Here is a 19,602-nt window from a genome sequence, read left to right as displayed (position 1 = left end):
ATTAAACCTAACATAATGGTGAACAATCTCCAGTGGAAAACTAGACTCAAATTCAATTAGAATCTAAAAGATGTCTTTGGTAAATAACAATCTCATGCAGGAGAAGTTGGTTCAACTGTAACTGGACATTGGCTTTAAAGAAATGTCTCTCTTTTGAATCTGCGAAGAAGCACTGCCTTTAAAAAATATTCCTTTGTAACTTGCCAAACTTGTTTTGCAACTTGGTTTAACGGGTTTCTGAAACAGCAATTGGTAATCAGTGCTTGTTACAGCCACACAAGGAACTTCGCAATCTCTGGTTTAATGTCACTGATTTATGGCTAGAGTTTTATAAAAAGGAGTAGAATTCCATATAAATGTAATTGTGACCTTAATTCAGATAGAGGTATGATATACTATCAGCATCTTCAGTCATCTAGATGCTACTGCTAAATGTAAATTGGGTAAAGGCAAATGAGAGAAATGTGTCTAAATGTAAACTTTGGTACTCTTAGCACCTTATATTCTGTGGAAAAACTATTTGGGTTTGCTAACATTTATGTATTCATAAATTGTGCATATGAAAATAGTTCAACACTGCTTGAAAGTAACTAAGGTTGACAACATCAAAACAAACAACCCACTTAAGAGATGGGCCAAGGACCTCAATAGACATCTTTCCAAAGAGGAAATCCAAATGGCCAACAGACACATGAAAAAATGTTCAAGATCACTAGCAATCAGGGAAATGCAAATCAAAACCACAATGAGGTTTCTCCTCACCCCGGTGAGAATGGCTCACATTCAGAAATCTACCAACAATAGATGCTGGAGAGGATGTGGGGAAAAAGGGACACTAACCCACTGTTGGTGGGAATGCAAACTGGTTCAGCCACTATGGAAGTCAGTCTGGAGATTCCTCAGAAACCTGAATATAACCCTACCATTCAACCCAGCCATCCCACTCCTTGGAATTTACCCAAAGGAACTTAAATTGGCAAACAAAAAAGCTGTCTGCACATTAATGTTTATTGCAGCTCAATTCACAATAGCTAAGACCTGGAACCAACCCAAATGCCCATCAACAGTAGACTGAATAAAGAAATTATGGGACATGTACTCTATAGAATACTATACAGCAGTCAAAAACAATGAAACCCGGTCATTTGCAACAAGATGGAGGAATCTGGAAAACGTCATGCTGAGTGAATTAAGCCAGTCCCAGAGACAAATATCATTTGTTTTCCCTGATCGGTGACAACTAACTGAGCACCAAAGGGGAAACCTGTGGAAGTGAAATGGACACTATGAGAAACAGTGACTTGATCAGCTTTTGTCCTGACTGTTGTTGTACAATGTAATACTTTATCCATTTTAGTATTTTTTTTGTTCTAGTACTAGTGGTTGAACTCTGTAATTAACACAGTTATTCTTAGGTGTTTAAATTTTAACTGAAAAGTGATCCCGGTTAAATATAAGAGTGGGAATAAGAGAGGGAGGAGATGTACAATTTGGGACATGCTCAATCGGACTTGCCCCAAATGATGGAGTTAGAAGGGCTCTAGTACTCTAAAAACTGCAGGTGAATATACAATTATCTCAATTTTAAAAGTACATTTTAAGGCAACAATTTGGGATACCAAAACAAATTTTTATAGCACCTCACAGAACAAGAGTTGGGTTCTGAGACCAGCCCACACTATCTCTCTACTTTTTAATTTATAAGTCACTCAATATTACAAACAACCTTAAGGGTTCAGGTCCTCACTGTATCTAGTGTGAATTCTAACAGCAGCTTCCTATCTAGTTCCCCCGCTAATGTCTCCCAACTCACATTTATATTATTTACAAATATGGTGAGATCATCTCCTTAGCTTAAAATTCCCCAGTGATTTCCCAGGGATAAAGGGCAAACCTTTCCCATGAAAAAGCTTCTTCCTACCTTCCGTGGCTTCAATGTCTTCCAGAGCTCAGATCCTGCCACCCTCTTTCCCTTCTGTGTCTCGCACAGTTGGCTGAGCCCTCTGCCGGGAGTACCCTGTGCCACAACCCAACTGGCAAGCACATATCTATTCTTTACTTTTCCTGACACTTGTCATCTCTTCTCAAAGGCCTTCCATGGCCTTCCCACCCCCAGAAAGAGCAAGGCCTTTCTTGCCTGTCCTGGTTCAGGTTTCAGCAATGAATAGGGGACTTGTGTCTCACTAGCTTCCAGACACTGGAAGGCACACCATCCGTTTTGTTTCCCTTTATATTCTCAACACTCCGACACTCAGTTCTTAACAACTGGAAAGCACTCAAACGTTTGCTGAAAGAATAACTCTGATGACTTTGAATGAGCTTCTGTGACTCCATGAGCCTAAAGCAGCGAGTGGTAAAAAAATGAATATGGTAGAAGTCAGTGTATTGTTAGAAAAAAGAAAAAAAAATGTGGATTTTATTTATAAAAGTACAGCTCAAAAGTTCAATGCATAAAGCAAGCAATTACTATTAGGGAGCTGAAGCTATCAGGTAGAAAACGTATAAGCAAAAGAACAAACAAAATTAATTATTCTGTTCCCACTAAGAGGAGGACAATTCTCAGGTGTCAGTCACAGCAAATGCTAAGGAAATAGGAGCCACCTTGTATGCTGCCATTGCCTCCCATCAAATATTGCTACCCAGAAATATAGATATAACTGAAGATACAAATTAGACAGATTCACATGTGTTGATATAAAATCATGACATACAAGTCATATGAAGTGGAAAAATGGGTATAGAATAGTCTGCTCTTATTTATATTTTAAAAAATCAAAAGAAGGATATACTAGCCAGCTTTTCATCCTCATAACAAAGTACCTGAGGCAGCCTAACTTTACAAAAGGTTTATAGAGGTTCACAGTATAAGACGGAGTGCCATAGCCTCTGGAAACACCTTCCTGCTGGGGTGTCCTAGGTGATGCAGAACATCACAGGGTAACAGGGAGGGCATATGTGCCTACATGGTCTGTTATAAGCCCAGGAGCCTTCAGTCACAGCGGCTCCACCCTAGCAACCCAATGCAATCCAATCACCTCCCAAAGACCCCACCTCCACCCACCCTGATTGGATTAAGTCTCCACCTTGAGAATCAACCACTTCACAAACAGGCCTTTGGAGGCCATTCAACATCTAAAGTACTACCGCAGCCACCCAAGGGACTACACACCTGAATATTCGGAACGTTTCTGGAATAACAGTGTTAGGTCCTGGAGACAGCAAGGAAGGCACTGAGGCTGCAAGATGTCATCGACTACTACACTTTCGATGGAATTTTTACTACAGGTATACATCTTGTTTGCATTTTTTAAAAGTTTAGAGCTTTGTAAACACTTGGCTCTTTGTTTGGAACCCAGGTACTGCACACTGAGACACTGAACCACAGGAAGAGGCCACAGGCAGGAGCTCAAGTCAATGGCCAGCACCACAGCAGCCACCAGAGCTTAGAGTGCCAGCCTCTGTGCTGGCACAATCGGTTAGAACTGCCCAGGAAGGCCCAGCCACCCCACAGGCCGAGAGAGAAAGCAGTAAAGGCTCTCACGCCAGGAGGACAAGAAAAGCCTGGTCAAGGGGTTCTGTTTCCATCACACGTTTGTTTCTACTCCATCCTGATATCCCACCCACTAGAATAACATTAAAAAGGAATTAAGGTTAAAAACCCACACGAACAAAGAGAACTGAAGAAATGTCGAGAAGAAGAATATCAAGAAATTTTGGAAGCTGGCAAACAGATGCATAACTTTAGCAGCACTGAGAAATCCTTAAAGGTATTTTCCAAAGAAACTAAGGAGAAAAGATTCAGAGGGAGGCAAGGTGAGGCCCAGGCTTCTAAATGGGACCACGGAGTCCAATGGGGCAAGCCTCCACCGAAGCAATCTGTTGTGAGATCAGAAATGCATGGATATGATGCATTTACCGTCCACATTCATTTCCCAGGAACTTGTCGGAGGTTATGTTTCAGCAAAGTGAGGGTGTTAACCAAGAAACTGGATGGTGTGAGGTAGATGTAGGAGCCCAGACCCAAGCCGCCATTTACCCAGGCACAGCAAGCACAGGTCTCCAGTACGAGAGAACTGACAGGCAAACCTCTGAGAAACTACCCAGAGACATGGGACAGATCAGAGGGAAAATGAGGGAGTTTCGCGCTGCAGCTTACCAACGTGGAAAAGAGAAGGCGAGGCAGTGACTCATTTGGGGAGGGGGGGAGCAGTTGGAAACAAATGGCAATGTAATCACATATACAACTCGGCTCCTAGGAAATGAGATTTCAGGGACCATTTAATAAACAATGGCCACAAAAATACCTGAGTAAGGAGAGGGAGACAGGTTTCAACCAGAGGTCAACAGATAATGTCTAGAGTAAGTTAAGAAGTAGGCCTGCTACTCAGATTTTTTATGTGAAAGTGGTGGGACACGGGGTTGCCATTTGCATTCTGAGTCTTTTGAACCTTTCAGAATCCTGCCTGCTCTGATTCCGATCCAGCTCCCTGCTCACGCCCCTGGGAAAAGTGGTAAAAGATGGCTCAACTACTTGGGTCCCTGATGCCCACCTGAGAGACCCAGATGAAATTCCTGGCTCCTGGCTTCGCCTGGCTCTTGCAGTCATGTGGGGAGTGAGCCAGCAGATGGAAGATATCTCTCTCTGCTTCTCCGTGTGTGTGTGTGTATGTGTGTGTCTGTCTGTCTGTCTCTCCCTCTCTCTAACTCTACTTTTCAAATAAATAAATAAATGTTTAAGAAAAAGAGGAAGAAAGAAAACTGAAGAAGCATGAATATAAAAAGAGGAAAAATCCTTCAGCAAGTGTGGCCACTCCTCCTTAAAACAGAAACAAAACAAAACCAGCCCTTTGACCTCTGAAGATTTGCACCACTTCAGGCCCTACTTCACTCTCTGGCTTCCTGGATCAGGGACCTAGGAACTGCAGGGGCTTAGTGAGGCTGATGCTGCTGAGAGCCAACCACAAGCCCTGAAGAGAACGCCACCTTCCCACGCAGTAACCTTGGTTCCCCACACACGCTACACACTCTGGCCTAATGAGATGTCAACGAGCACCCGTCTGACATTCAGTTTTCAAAACTGGCCTAACGGGGAGAATTTATTTACTGAGAAACTATTTTAGGAGCTAAAGTAACTACAAACAGCAAAAGTGATGACGCACAGATTTCATTTACTTCTTTAAGAGAGATGATAGGAATCACAACAAACACTGAAATATTCCTAGAAAAACAAAATGATTAAATTTCCCAATGTTTATTTATCTAATAAGTGGCAGAGCCAGATTCACACCAGCAAATCTGGCTTTAAAAAGTTATTCCAGGGGCCAGCATTGTGGCATAGTTGGTAAAGCCGCCACCTGTGATGCTGGCATCCTATATGGGCACTGGTTGGTGTCCCAGCTGCTCCATTTCTGATTTAGCTCCCTACTAACGTGCCTGAGAAAACAGTGGAAGATGCCCAAGTGTTTGGACCCCTGCACCCGTGCAGGAGACCCATATAAAGCTTCTGGCTCCTGGCTTTGGTCTGCCCAGCCCTGCCCAGCCTTGGTGGCTTCAGTCACTTGGGGCGTGAACCAGCAGATGGAAAATTTCTCCCTCTCTCTCTCTCTCTAACTTAAATAAATATATATATGCATATTTTAAAGTTATTCTGGGCCGGCGCTGTGGCTCACTTGGCTAATCTTCCACCTGCAGTGCCCGCACCCCGGGTTCTAGTCCTGGTTGCTCCTCTTCCAGTCCTCTCTGCTGTGGCCCAGGAGGGCAGCAGAGGATGGCCCAAGTGCTTGGGTCCCTGCACCCGCATGGGAGACTAGGAGGAAGCACCTGGCTCTTGGCTTCAGATCGGCGCAGCGCCAGCCATGGTAGCCATTAGGGGAGTGAACCAACGGAAGGAAGACCTCTCTCTCTGTCTCTCTCTGTCTATAACTCTCTGTCTCTCTCTCACGGTCTAACTCTGCCTGGCAAAAAATAAAAATAAAAAAAATAAAATAAAAAAATAGAGTTATTCTGAACTTTATTTCATGGAAAAGAAACCAGTTATTCTAATTTTGCCTAAAACATTTGATTTTTAATTTAAAATTGTAAAAATATGTGGCACAGTATAGTATAAACAAAGTTGCTATATATAATAAAACGATATCAGGATAACAAATTATCCTGATTAATTCCACATGAAAGCTCTATTTCCTAGGCACAAATAAAGTAATGCATGTGTGTGAAAGTCTCTTTGTAAATTATATTGGGTTAATAATCACCATACATTTAAAAATTTTTTTATTACAAATAGTGAAGAAAATTTTTAAACACATAGGGTGGCTATTAATCAAGTACTTTTTAAATCTATCACTAGGGAATAATTGCTGTTTAAGATCATGATGTAAGAAATAGCTTCATCTAAGAGAAACAATGAAAGAGAGAGGCTGGAATAAAATGAAACAAACAAATGATGTCATGAATTTAAACAACATAAGTGAAAATCAGCATGGAAAATATGCTGGCTACAGATCCATACAGCGTGTCTTCTCTTACCTGCCAAGTAGAGGGCAAATGATATAAATCTGTGGTAGCGAATGAGGAACTGCAGCTGCTCTTCTCTTTGAACAAATGTAGCAAAATAATCTGCTACTGTCTCTCCATAGAAAAAGTAGTTTACACACAGTAGGAAGTACCTAGAATTTAGAAACAATTAGCATTTTTATACTAGAATCTTTTTCCTTCAAATTCAAAAGAGTGACTCTTCATTTTAATGATGACACAACAACCAAAATCTAATTAAGAAGACCAATTCAAGATTTATTTCATTAAAACACTATTTCCTTGTTTAAAACTTAATTTCAAACTAAACAGTCAACAACAATCTACTGAATATAATTTATGCCTTTAATTAGCCCAAAATCTAAGGGATGAGACAAAAACAATGTATAAAATATTATACACACACACAAATATTTCTGTCATGTGGAGCTATGTACACACACCACTATGTATGTACACACGTACATACATACACACACACGGTATTAAACTCATAATGGAAATTTCCAACTGTTCACAGCTCTAATCCTAGCCCTCATCCCCAGCTGCCTTTAGAAGATGAGGAAGAAGCGGCAGCTGGAACCTGCCCTGCACATGCTGGCCTCTCTTCCCCCTCGTCCCAGTGCTCTGGGTAGGTTCCAGTTGAGCAGTAATTCTTGAGAGGCAGGTGCAGGATGAGACTTGGATGCAGGTGCAACTTCCAGGAGAAATCTGGAAGGACTGCATGAATCACCCCAGGAGAGGTGAGGCCTGGAGACCTTGCTGATGGGAGTCTGAGTAAGCCAGGAAAAGTGCTGAACAACGTCCTGTAGAGTCCTTCCAGGCCTCGACCCTGGAAGGCAGAGTCTTCGGGGAGCCAGGAGAGCAGTGGCAGGGGAACAGGGTACCTTCCCCTCCCATTATCACACACGCCCCGGATGGGATCGCACCCTGTTCCCAAAGTGAAAGGCAAGTCTTTTCACTTCCATCAACTGCACTGCGACTCTTCTGCTTTCCAACAATGGAACTGTTGCTGACTCCTCTGTAAAGCCCACTGACAAATAACTTCTGCTTAGGAGACAGGAACGTCTGCCAAGCCATAGCATGGGCCACATCTGGGACCAGCCAGATGCTGTTTGCCCAACCTGGAGGGCACTCCTCTCCCCCACCTCTTGTGTGATGCCTTCCACAAACACCAGAGCCCATGGTGATGTAACTGCTCTTTTCCTACATGTAGAATCTGCCTTGCATGGCTCAACATTCAGTTCTCCAACTATTTTATCTACTTTTGCTACTCGTGCAAAAACCTGCTACGAGGGAAAATCAGCTAACACCAAAATTACAAAACTACTTTTTCATTCTTCTAGATCCCAAAGGGTGATACATCTGTTTTAATAAGGCACTGAGTCCTTGGCTGATATGCTAAACAGCCACAGAAAAAGGCGCAGCCACATAGGCTCAACATAAAGTATTATATTATTGTATTGTCTTGGTTATATAGTAGTTCATATTATATTAGTGTTCACAGTTATGAATCACATTTGAAAAGATTTTTTAAATTTTAAAACTTATATAAAATGAACAAATTTCATGTATTTCATATATATAGTTTTAAGAGCATAATGATACTTAAAGCTTTTGAAACATAAAATTTTGGACATTCAAATCATAGGGTGGGAGAGCGGCAAGATAGCAGAATAGGAAGGGAGCACACTGATAGTCTGGGAAGAGACAGTTTAATAAAAGTGGAGATACTGCAGGGTCAAGGAAGAGTAGGGGAAGAAACAGCAGAGGAAACTCTTCCGGAACTAGTGATTCACAGGGGACCTGCGTGGAGAGCGTGGGAGCCCAAGTTCGGGACACCAGCACCAGAATCAACACACCAGCGCTGGAACGCGAGGTGAGCCGAACCTCAATAGCCTGAGACACTGGCGGGCAAGCAGAAAGAGAAGACTAGAGGGAACGAGGCTTGAAACTCCGTGGGGAAAAGTTCACCAGGCTAACTAGAAGAGAGAGAGAGAGAAAAAAAAAAATGACCGATACGGACACAAGTTTCTCTCTCTCTGCTCACCTCTCAAAGGTGAGCAAGACAAAGAGCAAGCACCATTTTGGACATACGTCATAAGCAGGGTGACCTCAGGTCTGCACCGGCCCTGAACCTAGCAGAAAAACCTGACTCTGGGGTGGGGGGTGAAATAACAGGAGATTAGGATCTAACTTGGCAACCCAGTGGGAGACTACAGGAGAACTGGAGCCCACACCGAGGGCAGCAGAGATTCCCTGTGTGGTCCTTGGGAAAGAGCTTCCAATCTCTGGCTCCTGTGGGTATATCATTTGCCTGCTAACTACCTCCAATTACGTTCAGCTGTGTGGAATTACTTCCCTTTTGAATCAAAAAAAAAAAAAAAAGCATGAAAGAAAGATTTACCACACCTAATCTGGGAGTGTCACCTTTGGCACACCCTCAACCCTGAGGAACCAAACAGAACTCTCAGGCCACACTCATCTCAAGCCTCTAAGGCTCCATCGAAAGCAGACAGTCCACTTAATATAGAGCCATAGAATAACAAGAAAAAACACCACAGTGAAGAAACCAAATATCTCCAACATGCCAAACAACAAACGCAAAAACTGAGGTAACAAGAACAAGGAAGACACTATGATGCCCCCAAATGAAAAAGACACCCCAATTCAAGATTATGAAGATGATGAGTTAGAAGAAATGCAAGAAGCAGATCTCAAAAAATTGATAAGAACATTAAGAAGTTCTCAAAAACAAATTCTTGAACTACAGAAATCCTTAATGGACAAGACAGAAAATCTCTCTCATGAAAATGAAATATTAAGGAGGAATCAAAACGAAATGAAACAACTAGTGGAACAAGAAACTCTGATAGTGACGAGAAATCATAATGAAATGAAGAATTCAATAGATCAAATGACAAACACATTAGAGAGCCTTAAAAACAGAATAGGCAAAGCGGAAGAGAGAATATCAGACTTAGAAGACAGAGAACAGGAAAGGAAACAGGCAAACCAAAGAAAAGAAGAAGAAATTAGAAATCTAAAAAATATTGTCGGGAATCTACAGGATACTATTAAAAAACCCAGCACTCAGGTTCTAGGAGTTCCTGAAGGCATGGAGAGGGAGAAAGGATTAGAAGGCCTTTTTAGTGAGATACTAGCAGAAAATTTCCCAGGTTTGGAGAAGGACAGAGACATCTTAGTACAGGAAGCTTATAGAACCCCTAATAAACAGGACCAAAAGAGATCCTCACCACGACATGTTGTAATCAAACTCACCACAGTGAAACATAAAGAAAAGATTCCAAAAGGTGCAAGAGAGAAACGTCAGATCACTCTTAGAGGATCTCCAATTAGACTCACAGCAGACTTCTCATCAGAAACCCTACAAGCTAGAAGGGAATGGCGAGACATAGCTCAGGTACTAAGAGAGAAAAATTGCCAGCCTAGAATATTATATCCTGCAAAGCTCTCATTTGTGAATGAAGGTGAAATTAAGACTTTTCATAGCAAACAGAAACTGAAAGAATTTGTTGCCACTCATCCTGCCCTGCAAAAGATGCTTAAAGATGTGTTACACACAGAAACACAGAAACATGGTCATCAATATGAAAGAAAGTAAAGGAAGGAAACTTCACAGCAAAGGATCACAGGAAGCTCAATTTCTCTTTGACATAGAATTAAAATCTGATTTTCTGTTAAAGCAATGTGTTAAAGTAATCTATTATGTTCTCTCGATGTCTGTTAAATTCTAATTGTTCAAAAACAGCTGAATTTTTAGTAAGAGCTATGGGTTATTTAAATATGTGCTTATTTTCAAAGATTTGAATAATCACCTTGTAACAATGATCAAATTTGGTCTATGTTATGTCATGATTTTAAGGAATCTTATTTCAACCAGATATTTTGGATTTTGAGCCTTTTTGGCATTCTTGACAGGCATTCAAAAAATCAAAGTTCCAAACAATCTGGACTCTAAAATTTCCAGTAAATCCTGGACTTTGGTTTCCAGTTTGGGCCCAACTGAAAAAATCGAAGGACCTATGTCTCTCATCTTATAGAGACACCAACTAATCAGGCTATTTGGATTATATTAGAAGTACTGTCAAGATGTGACATGGTACTAAATTTTACGTTTCTATAATGGAAAATGCTATTAATACAAATGTTTGAGAATTAAAAAGTCTAATGATCTTGTGTTACTAGACATGATAGTTATCTTAATGAGAAAGCCCCAGAGGCCTAAAGGGTTAAATACTTGTAAAATCCTACAGGTGCTTTCAAAAATACTATGAAGTAAGCAAGTGCCTCTTGTTGGTTGATGAGTTTATAATTTTTTAAATTTTTAAAAAATTTTTTTTTAAAATTTTTGACAGGCAGAGTGGGCAGTGAGAGACAGAGAGAGAGAGAAAGGTCTTCCTTTTTGCCATTGGTTCACCCTCCAATGGCCGCCACGGCTGGCGTGCTGCGGCCAGCGCACCGCGCTGGTCCGATGACAGGAGCCAGGTTCTTCTCCTAGTCTCCCATGGGGTGCAGGGCCCGGGGACTTGGGCCATCCTCCACTGCACTCCCTGGCCAGAGCGGAGAGCTGATCTGGAAGAGGGGCAACCGGGACAGAGTTGGTGCCCCGACCGGGACTGGAACCTGGTGTGCCGGCGCCGCAGGCGGAGGATTGGCCTGTTGAGCCGCGGCGCTGGTCGAGTTTATAATTTTAAACAAGGCAACTTAAAGTCTTTTGTCATCCACAGTTATATATGATTTGCTGCTCATAAAACTAAAGCGTTGTTGGTTCTGTGTTTAACTGTCCTCCTATAGGTTCCTATGGACTTTTTCCAGCCACTTCTATTGTATTCAGTACTTTGGGATGGCTCTGTAAACAGATGAAGCCAATAATGTATTAACAGTACCAACTGAGAGAAAGTATGGTTAACTGAGGTTACTAAAAACAAAAAGCAATTCAAATCAACTGGCAATCTAGAAAAAGAGTTAAAGATTTTAAAAGCTATTATTAAAATTGCTATATTGGTCTATTATGTTATGTTATATGTGTGTACATATTGTATGTCCACATGGGAAAATTTTATTAAGAATCTTATTTTAATTGGCTTATAGATAAGATTGTCCATTAATTTAAGCTGCTTAAATCAATCAAAGATACATTTTAATTCATGTGACCTGAATCTCTGCATCTTATGTTTTATACTTGTTGATAGAAACTAAAAACATTTTATATGGTTGTGCGTAAGTTTACTGGTTAAACAAACTACACCATGTTAGATATTTAAGAGGTGTTTTCAAATACATGATTCTTAAAATTTATAGAAGGCATTGGACCTTCTGGTAAATGTTTTCTTAAGTTGTTATCTAATGGTTGAAACTGTTTGCTAAGTATTCATGTGATATTGCTATTGTCAGCAAGCGATCTAGGACTTGCTCCCTCATTTCTCTATTCTAAGCCCAACTTGTTCTTTCATTTCTCTATTCTTCTCAAGGTAGGAAACTAATTCTATTATGAAGGAATCTATAGGACGCACAATTTAATCTTTAGACTTTATAAAAGAGATGGCTAACATTTTTCTGTAATAGCATAGCCAAAATAAGAGCTTAAATAATAATCTCATAGCTAGATTCACTTTGCCATCAGCGAAGTATACAGTAAGTAGAAAAAACCTCCCTTTCAGACCAAAGGGAAAGAAAGTTTTAAAGTGAGAATATAATTTTCCTCATGGGCATTGTCTACCTTAGAAAAACTACTACAGAACATGCCTGTGACTATAGACTTGTAGTTCAGGCCACCGAAGATTAGAGATGGGACTTGGGCACTCCCTTGACTTGCATCCTCTGGTCTGCTTTAACACAAACCAGGAGGCAAAGAAAGCTAGGCATCAGAAGCAATGGGTGGCAGGCCTATTAATGGCTGATCTGTATAGTGATCTGCTCTCAAGGAGACCCAACAGGCCAGTCCACTGCAGTGGCTTTCAATGTGGTAAGCCTGGGCTTCAGCAGAAGTCAGCTTGTGAAGAGCCCTGGCAGCTCTGCCAAGAGTTGGATCACTGGAAATGGACCTGCCCTGGAGTCGAAGGATGCCCAGGTCAGAGCCACAGATCTTATTGGCTCTAAGCTGAAAAGCCCTTCACTCAGCCCAACTTCCAAAGGGACCACTGCAGCTGAGGGGACGGCCAAGTAGGGTCAGCAACATTGCAGGCAAAACTGTAAATTTCTTGTTAGAGATGCCACCTGCCTTGACCTGGCCAGCTCTCCTCCCAGGCCAGCCAAGTAATGAAAGTCAACAGAGTGCCTTCCCCTAGGAGGTTCACACCTCCCTTAGGATATACCCCATGGGAAGAGATAGATAGGTCTGGGCCTCTTAACTTACAAGGCCTAAAGCCCAACAGATTATTATTAAACCCCTTCTATCAGGTTCTATTTGCCTCTAAATCAGAAAACTTAATTGTAGCTTAGACAGCACCTTTCTTAGCTCCTCTAATAATGACTCTGTCCTTTGTTCTAGGCCCTGTCTAGCGCACTTGGGCCTCATTCCTTCGTAATCATAACCTCTACTCTACCACCAATGGCTCTACTCCCAACCTGTGTGTACTGATGGTCCTCTTCCCCACTTAATGCTGTATAATTGTTCAAACCTGGTAAATGCCACTCTTAGGATCATTGGTTACTATCCTCACCCTGTCTTTTATGACCTTGTCTAAATATGATCAGAGTCGGCAAACTTGGAAGGCTTCCACAGCCTTGGCAACTCATGACGAGAGCCTAGGGTGGTTATTGGTGCCATAAACTAGAGTGTCAATTTGTTGGGTCAACAACAGGAGTCACTGTGCACTTGCTCCTCATGTGGGATCTCTGTCCTTAATGTGCTGTATATTGTGATTTAATGCTATAACTAGTACTCAAACAGTATGTTTCAGTTTGTGTTGCTATGTGGGTGCAAACTATTGAAATCTTTACTTAATATATACTAAATTGATCTTCTGTATATAAAGAGAATTGAAAATGAATCTTGATGTGAATGGAAGGGGAGAGGGAGCGGGAGAGGGGAGGGTTGTGGGTGGGAGGGGAGTTATGGGAGGGCAAAGCCATTGTAATCCATAAGCTGTACATTGGAAATTTATATTCATTAAATAAAAGTTGAAAAGAAAAAAAAATCATATGATGGGAGCCAGTGCTGTGGCATAGTGGGTTAAGCCGTCACCTACAGCACTGGCATCTCATTTAGGTGCTGCTTCGTGTCCCAGGCTGCTGCTCTTCTGATCCAGCTCTCTGCTATGGCCTGGGAAAGCAGTGGAAGATGGCCCAATTCCTTGGGCCCCAGCACCCACATGGGAGACCAAGATGAAGCTCCTGGTTCCTAGCTTCAGCCTGGCCCAGCCCTGGCCATTGTGGCCATTTGAGGATTGAACCAGCAGATGGAAGACTTTTCTCTCTCTGCCTCTGCCTCTCCTCTCGGTAATTCTGACTTTCAAATAAATAAATAAATCTTTTAAAACATTTTTTTAAATTATATGGGTTTGTTAGTGACTTTATATGTTTATATATATATATAATTTTGCACATTCTCACACCAGCTGAAGGGAAATAAGGAAAAGATTATGAGTTAACATTCAACTAAAATTATGAGTAGAAAGCAAAGAAAATTATGTCCAATACTGTATGGAGTTTTTTTTAAAAAGGGAAGAACATTATATATGTTCAATATAACTTAGTTAGACTGAAATATGTTTAAAAAGTTGGAATGGAATAGTTAAAAGTGATTTATTTTTTCTAAAATTCAGTTACATTTTTAAAATTTATTTTTCTACAAAGTCAACCCATAGAGTAAATTGAGTAGATAGTGATTGATCAGGATACCTCCTTTACAAACTTTAGGAAACCGTGCAATTTTTATATCTGAAGCAGCTTCCAGTTTACTTACCAGCTTAGAGTTCTGAACCATGGTAGATCATAAGAACGATAGACTCTGTACCCTATAGTGATAATTTCATGGAAGCACTTCACTTGGATGCCCAAAACCTGAAACCAAGAGAAAACATTAGCACATAATTTCTCATTGCTTATATTTTTTGCTCAACCATTGCTAGTCATATTTTTTCTTTAATATTTATTTATTTATTTATTTGAAAGTCAGAGTTAGAGAGAGAGAAGGAGAGACACAAAGAGAGATTTTCCATCTACTGGTTCCCTCCCAAAATGGCAACAACCACTAGGGCTGGGCCAGGCCAAGGGCAGGAGCCAGGAACTTCATCTGAATCTCCCCCGTGGGTGTAAGGTGTCCAACCACTTGGGTCATCTTCTGGTGCTTTCCCAGGCACATTAGCAGGGAGCTGGATCAGAAGTGGAGCAATCAAGATATGAACAGGCACCCATATGGAAAAGCCAGCATTGCAGGCAGTGCCCTAACCCACTACACCACAATGCCAGCCCCATTAGTCTTAATTTTTAAAGTCTTTATTTTTAAAAAATATCTATTTATTTGAGAGGCAGACACAGAAAGAGACAGACAGACAGTGCTCTTATCCACAGGTTCACTTCCCAAATACCCACAGTGGGCAGGGCTGGACCAGGCTGAAGCCAGGAGCAAAGAACTCAGTCCACATCTCTGGAGTTTAAGGTTTGAGGGGTATGGCCTGGCTGATCAATTGACTAGGCTTTATCCCTCATTTCCACTTCATTTTTGAGACCACCCTTCTCAGGATGGACAACATTTTGTCCATTGTGTCTCTTGAGTAACCCTTGGAAAATGATCACATATAAATGTTTGCTTGTAAATACTGATATCTCACCATACATCATGGTATATTTGCATGAAACAAAGACACTACCAGAATAAATAATTAAACATCTTCTACCTGGGCATAGCCTTTTCATTCTCCTCGTTGTGCCAACTCATCCGTAGCCAGTGCACCTCTGGTCAGTCTAAGCAGTGCTGCCTTGGAAAATCTTGGTAGCCTTCTACATCTACAGCCACTTTGGCCTGTCAACTGAATGCACGCAGTTCTGTTTGTACAGTATCCTAAATACATGCCTAGTAAATGGGTTTCTATTTTCTGATGTTGCTTTTAGTAGTCTTTCATGTTATTGCATGAAATTTCATGTTGTTGCAAGGCAACTCTCCAAGAGGTAGCATCTTACCAGTGCTTGACTGAAGTCAATTCCAAGTTGAACACTTATCATCAGAGAGATTAAAATCTTTGTGAACACAGCAGATCCATTTTCAGCCTCTAGGGAGTATATCCAAGGGCTTTTGTACATCCCTTGAACTAAATACATTTTCAGATTTTTAAAGAGTTAAAACAAAAGTCAAAGATTATGTGATAGCGGGCCTGTGTTGTGGGGCATTGGGTTAAGCCATCACCTGTGACCCCAGCATCCCATATTGGAGTGCTGAGTTGAGTCCTGGCTGCTCTGCTTCCAGTCCAGCTACTTGCAAATGTGCCTGGGAAGGCAGCAGGTGATGGCCTAAGTACTAGGACCCCTGCCACCCATGTGGGAAACCTGGATGGAATTCCTAGTTCCTGGGATGGACCAGCCCAGTTCTGGTCATTGAGGCCATTTGGGGAAGTGAGCCAATCACTGAAAAGTTCTCTTTCCCTCTGTTGCTCTTTCAAATAAATAAATAAATCTTTCTTAAAAAGTTAAATTTAAAAAAGGTTATGTGATGAAGTGATACTATTTTGCATATATAATTTTATTTTCATTCATAGTCCTGGGCTCCTTTTTTCTCCCCAGAGCAAACCACAGAAGTTAGAATTTCTCTTCCCCAAGGTAGATCATTGAAATAAAGAACACAATCTACTCTCCCCGACCTTTCTGACTTGAAGTTAGCCATAAAGAAATTCTCTGGCCTCCCTTGTCTGGGAGTTGGTAGTAAGACCTCGTTTTAGAGGGGGCCCTGCCCCATCCTGGAGGAAGTACATGCCCCATCGAGTCTATGAGCATTAGATCACGCCTCTCTCCAGTCATGTTTCCACATGGCTGTCCGTGCTTCGGTCATGCCTGTGCAGTGACATGTCCAAGAAGCCCAAAAGTCAGGATCCAGAGAGCTCTGGACAGCTGACCCACGGAGGTTCCTGGAAGGTGTGCACTCAGGGAGCAGTGAAGCACCACAGCCCCACCCCCGTGCCTCAGCCCAGGCTTCCCTCCATCTGCATCCTCTGTAATGTCCTTCATGACAAAGCAGTCAACACGTCCCCTCAGCTCTGACAGCCACTCTAGCACATTCATCAGAGGGCTGTGAGAAACTGGATTTCCAGCCAGTGGGTCAGAATCACAAATAAGACTGCTTGGGGCTTGTGACCGGTGTGGAATGCGGTGGGGCAGTCTTGGGGCCTGAGCCCTACTCTGTTCTCATTTAAGGCTACCTCCAGGCAGATAGTAGCAGGACTGAACTGGGTTATAGGTCGCCCGCTGGCAGCAGCAGCTGCAGAATTCGCTGCTGGCTTAGCATATGGGGAAAGCCCACTCAAAAGTGCCCTGGGTCAGGAGCCGTAGCATGCAGTAGGAGAAACCCAATTGTGAGTCTGAGTTCATTTTCTTCTTCATCTATGGGGACAGAACACATGCAGCTCCTTGAAGTCTAAAAATATAACTTTCTGGTCTTTTACAGAAAAAAACTTAACCAAACTCTAAGGATATTCTTTGGGATTTCTTTTTCAACATTTCCACAAATTAGTTTTCCCAAACTTAACATTCAGGATATTCTTAAGCTATTTTTTGCCCCACAACACCATTTCCATGTCTAATCAAATAAAATTAAAAATGTAAATGGGTCCCCCTTAGCCACATGTTAAGAAAATATTGTCCCAAGTTACTGTAAATAGTACTTGGAGGAAAAAGTCCTAAATGTGCTATAAAGACAAGTGGGCATTTAAATGTAATTCTTCAAATAACCTTTGAGTATAACATCAATGGTAATTTTTCCACAAAAATAAACACGGAATGGGGACAACATTCAACATTAAGGTAAAATGGCAAAAACATTCTATTTATAGAACCAAAGGGTTTTTAAATATCAAATGTGCTGACGCAACTTTTATGAACACATTTGCTCAACTACAACCGTGAGCCCTGGATATGGTATTCTAGTGAGCAAGGGAAAAAAAAGTAATTTTCATAGTACACACATATTTATGTGATCATCATTCTAGTTTGCAAGGAGAACTCTTGGGTGATTGCTAGGAAAACAGAAAATGGGAGGAAACAGGGGCTTTAAAATGCTAAAGTCCTTACAATACACCTGGATCTTGCAGGTGAGGGTGCGGAGGAAGACACCGAGACACTCCACCATCAATACTGGTAGCAGTGGACACTGGAAGGTCTTACCGGTCCAACGAACGTGTTCGCAGTGCTAAGATCACCAGCCAACACTTAAGTGCTAGCCACTGAGGGCTCACAGAAATACTGAAGGGCATCTGTTCTCAGAAAGGAATAGTCTACCTGGGAGGAAACACACATCACCATGCTGCATGGAGGCAGTCAAATGGACGCGCAGAGAGGCGGACCGACCGTGGTGGGCCACAGGCAGACGTGCAGAGCCACGTCTGTAGACAGGGATGAGGCACAGTAAGGGGAGTACAAGTAGTTCCAACGTGCCGGAAGAGCAAGATGTGGGTGAGCAAAAGAGAAGGGCCGGCCCTGGCAGTGGGACGCATGGCAACAGCACAAGGGGCTGTGCAAAGGAGCTGAGAGGAGGAGAAGACGTGAGCAGACCTGAGCATCTGAGATGACAGAGGCGGATGGGGCTGCCGGGCAAGGGGAGGCAAGACAACACCATCCGGCTGAAGATGGCTCTAACTAGGAACAGCGGCAGAGGGATGGAGGGCAGAGTAAAAGACGTTGAGGACGTTGAACTGACTGGATTTAGTGGCTGTGGAGACTGAGGACTCAGGAAGAAAGGAAGACACAGTGACACCAAGAGGGCTTGAGAGAGTAGGCAGACTCGTGCTGGACGGCTGGAGGAAGGAACAGAAGCTCAGATCTGGACACATGGACTAAGGAACCTAAGATCACCCAGTAAAACCACCTACTTCCACTTTGGGAATCTAGTCTAAGAAAATCACCCTGCATATGGAAATAGAACGTGTGTGTGTGTGCTCTAGTAGGTTCAGGATAGTGCCATTCACGATAAATAAAAACTAGAACATACGCTACGTATGTAAAAATAGCACAATGGCTTAAATAACTTATGACGCACTACATCCCACTGAGCAGATGAATCTATTCAGGCTGATGGTTCTAAAAGCCAGGGAACAACACAGAACTTCTGATGTGGTATTTTAGTTTTAAAAGCAGGATAGTTAACATTACAACCATGTTTTTTAAAACATCAAAGAAAGCAAAAAATAAAAAGATTTCAGATGGCAGTACTAATTGGGTTTTGGTAGCTGATGATAGGGTTGGGGTGATTTTTTTTTTAATTCTCTATTCTCTAATGTTAATTTTACTATATATGTACAACTCTCACAATGAGAAAAATATTAATACATTATTAAAAGGTAAATTATACAGTGTGCATTTAAACTCAATTATTTCATTTCTCCCCCTCTCTCTGTAACTCTTTCAAATAAATAAAATCTTTAAAAATAAATAAATAAATAAAAATTAAACTTAATTATTCTAGCAGTTTCTGATGGCCAGGCCTTCTGGTGTCCGGCTTACCGTGCTCCCTCCACCCTGACTGGTCCCACTCAGCGGGGACCCACTCAGGTCTCTGACACCTCCCTGAGCCCCTGCCATCCCTCGACCCTCATCCCTAGGTCTTGTCATTCATTACACAGCACCGGGGACTGCTTTGCAGATACTCGCTCCTGAAAGGCCTGAGTCCTACAGCCCACGGTGGTTATGTCAGCCCTCAGCAGGTGCACAGAGAAGACTGGGAGCTAACGGCTGGCACCAGGGCTCAATAGGCTAATCCTCCGCCTGCGGCACCAGCACACTGGGTTCTAGTCCCAGTCAGGGCGCCAGATTCTGTCCTGGTCACTCCTCTTCCTGTCCAGCTCTCTGCTGTGGCCCAGGAGTGCAGTGGAGGATGGCCCAAGTGCTTGGGCCCTGCACCTG

At 42.2% G+C, this 19,602-nt stretch overlaps 1 protein-coding gene across 1 annotated transcript in view; it reads right to left on the bottom strand.

Annotated features, from left to right (window-relative positions):
* Positions 1–19,602, bottom strand: part of CDS1 (CDP-diacylglycerol synthase 1) — an 84,728-nt gene that overhangs the window by 30,086 nt on the left and 35,040 nt on the right. Inside the window, exons 4-5 of the mRNA XM_062199899.1 lie at positions 14,462–14,559; positions 6,526–6,665 (exon numbers count right to left, since the gene is read on the bottom strand). Of these exons, the coding sequence (XP_062055883.1) occupies positions 6,526–6,665; positions 14,462–14,559 (238 nt within the window). The remainder of the gene's footprint in view (positions 1–6,525; positions 6,666–14,461; positions 14,560–19,602) is intronic.

This window comes from Lepus europaeus, chromosome 8, assembly GCF_033115175.1.
Source record: "Lepus europaeus isolate LE1 chromosome 8, mLepTim1.pri, whole genome shotgun sequence".
NCBI lineage: Eukaryota > Metazoa > Chordata > Mammalia > Lagomorpha > Leporidae > Lepus > Lepus europaeus.
The sequence above is the reverse complement of the archived record's forward strand: the minus strand, read 5'-3'. Positions and strand labels throughout refer to the sequence as shown.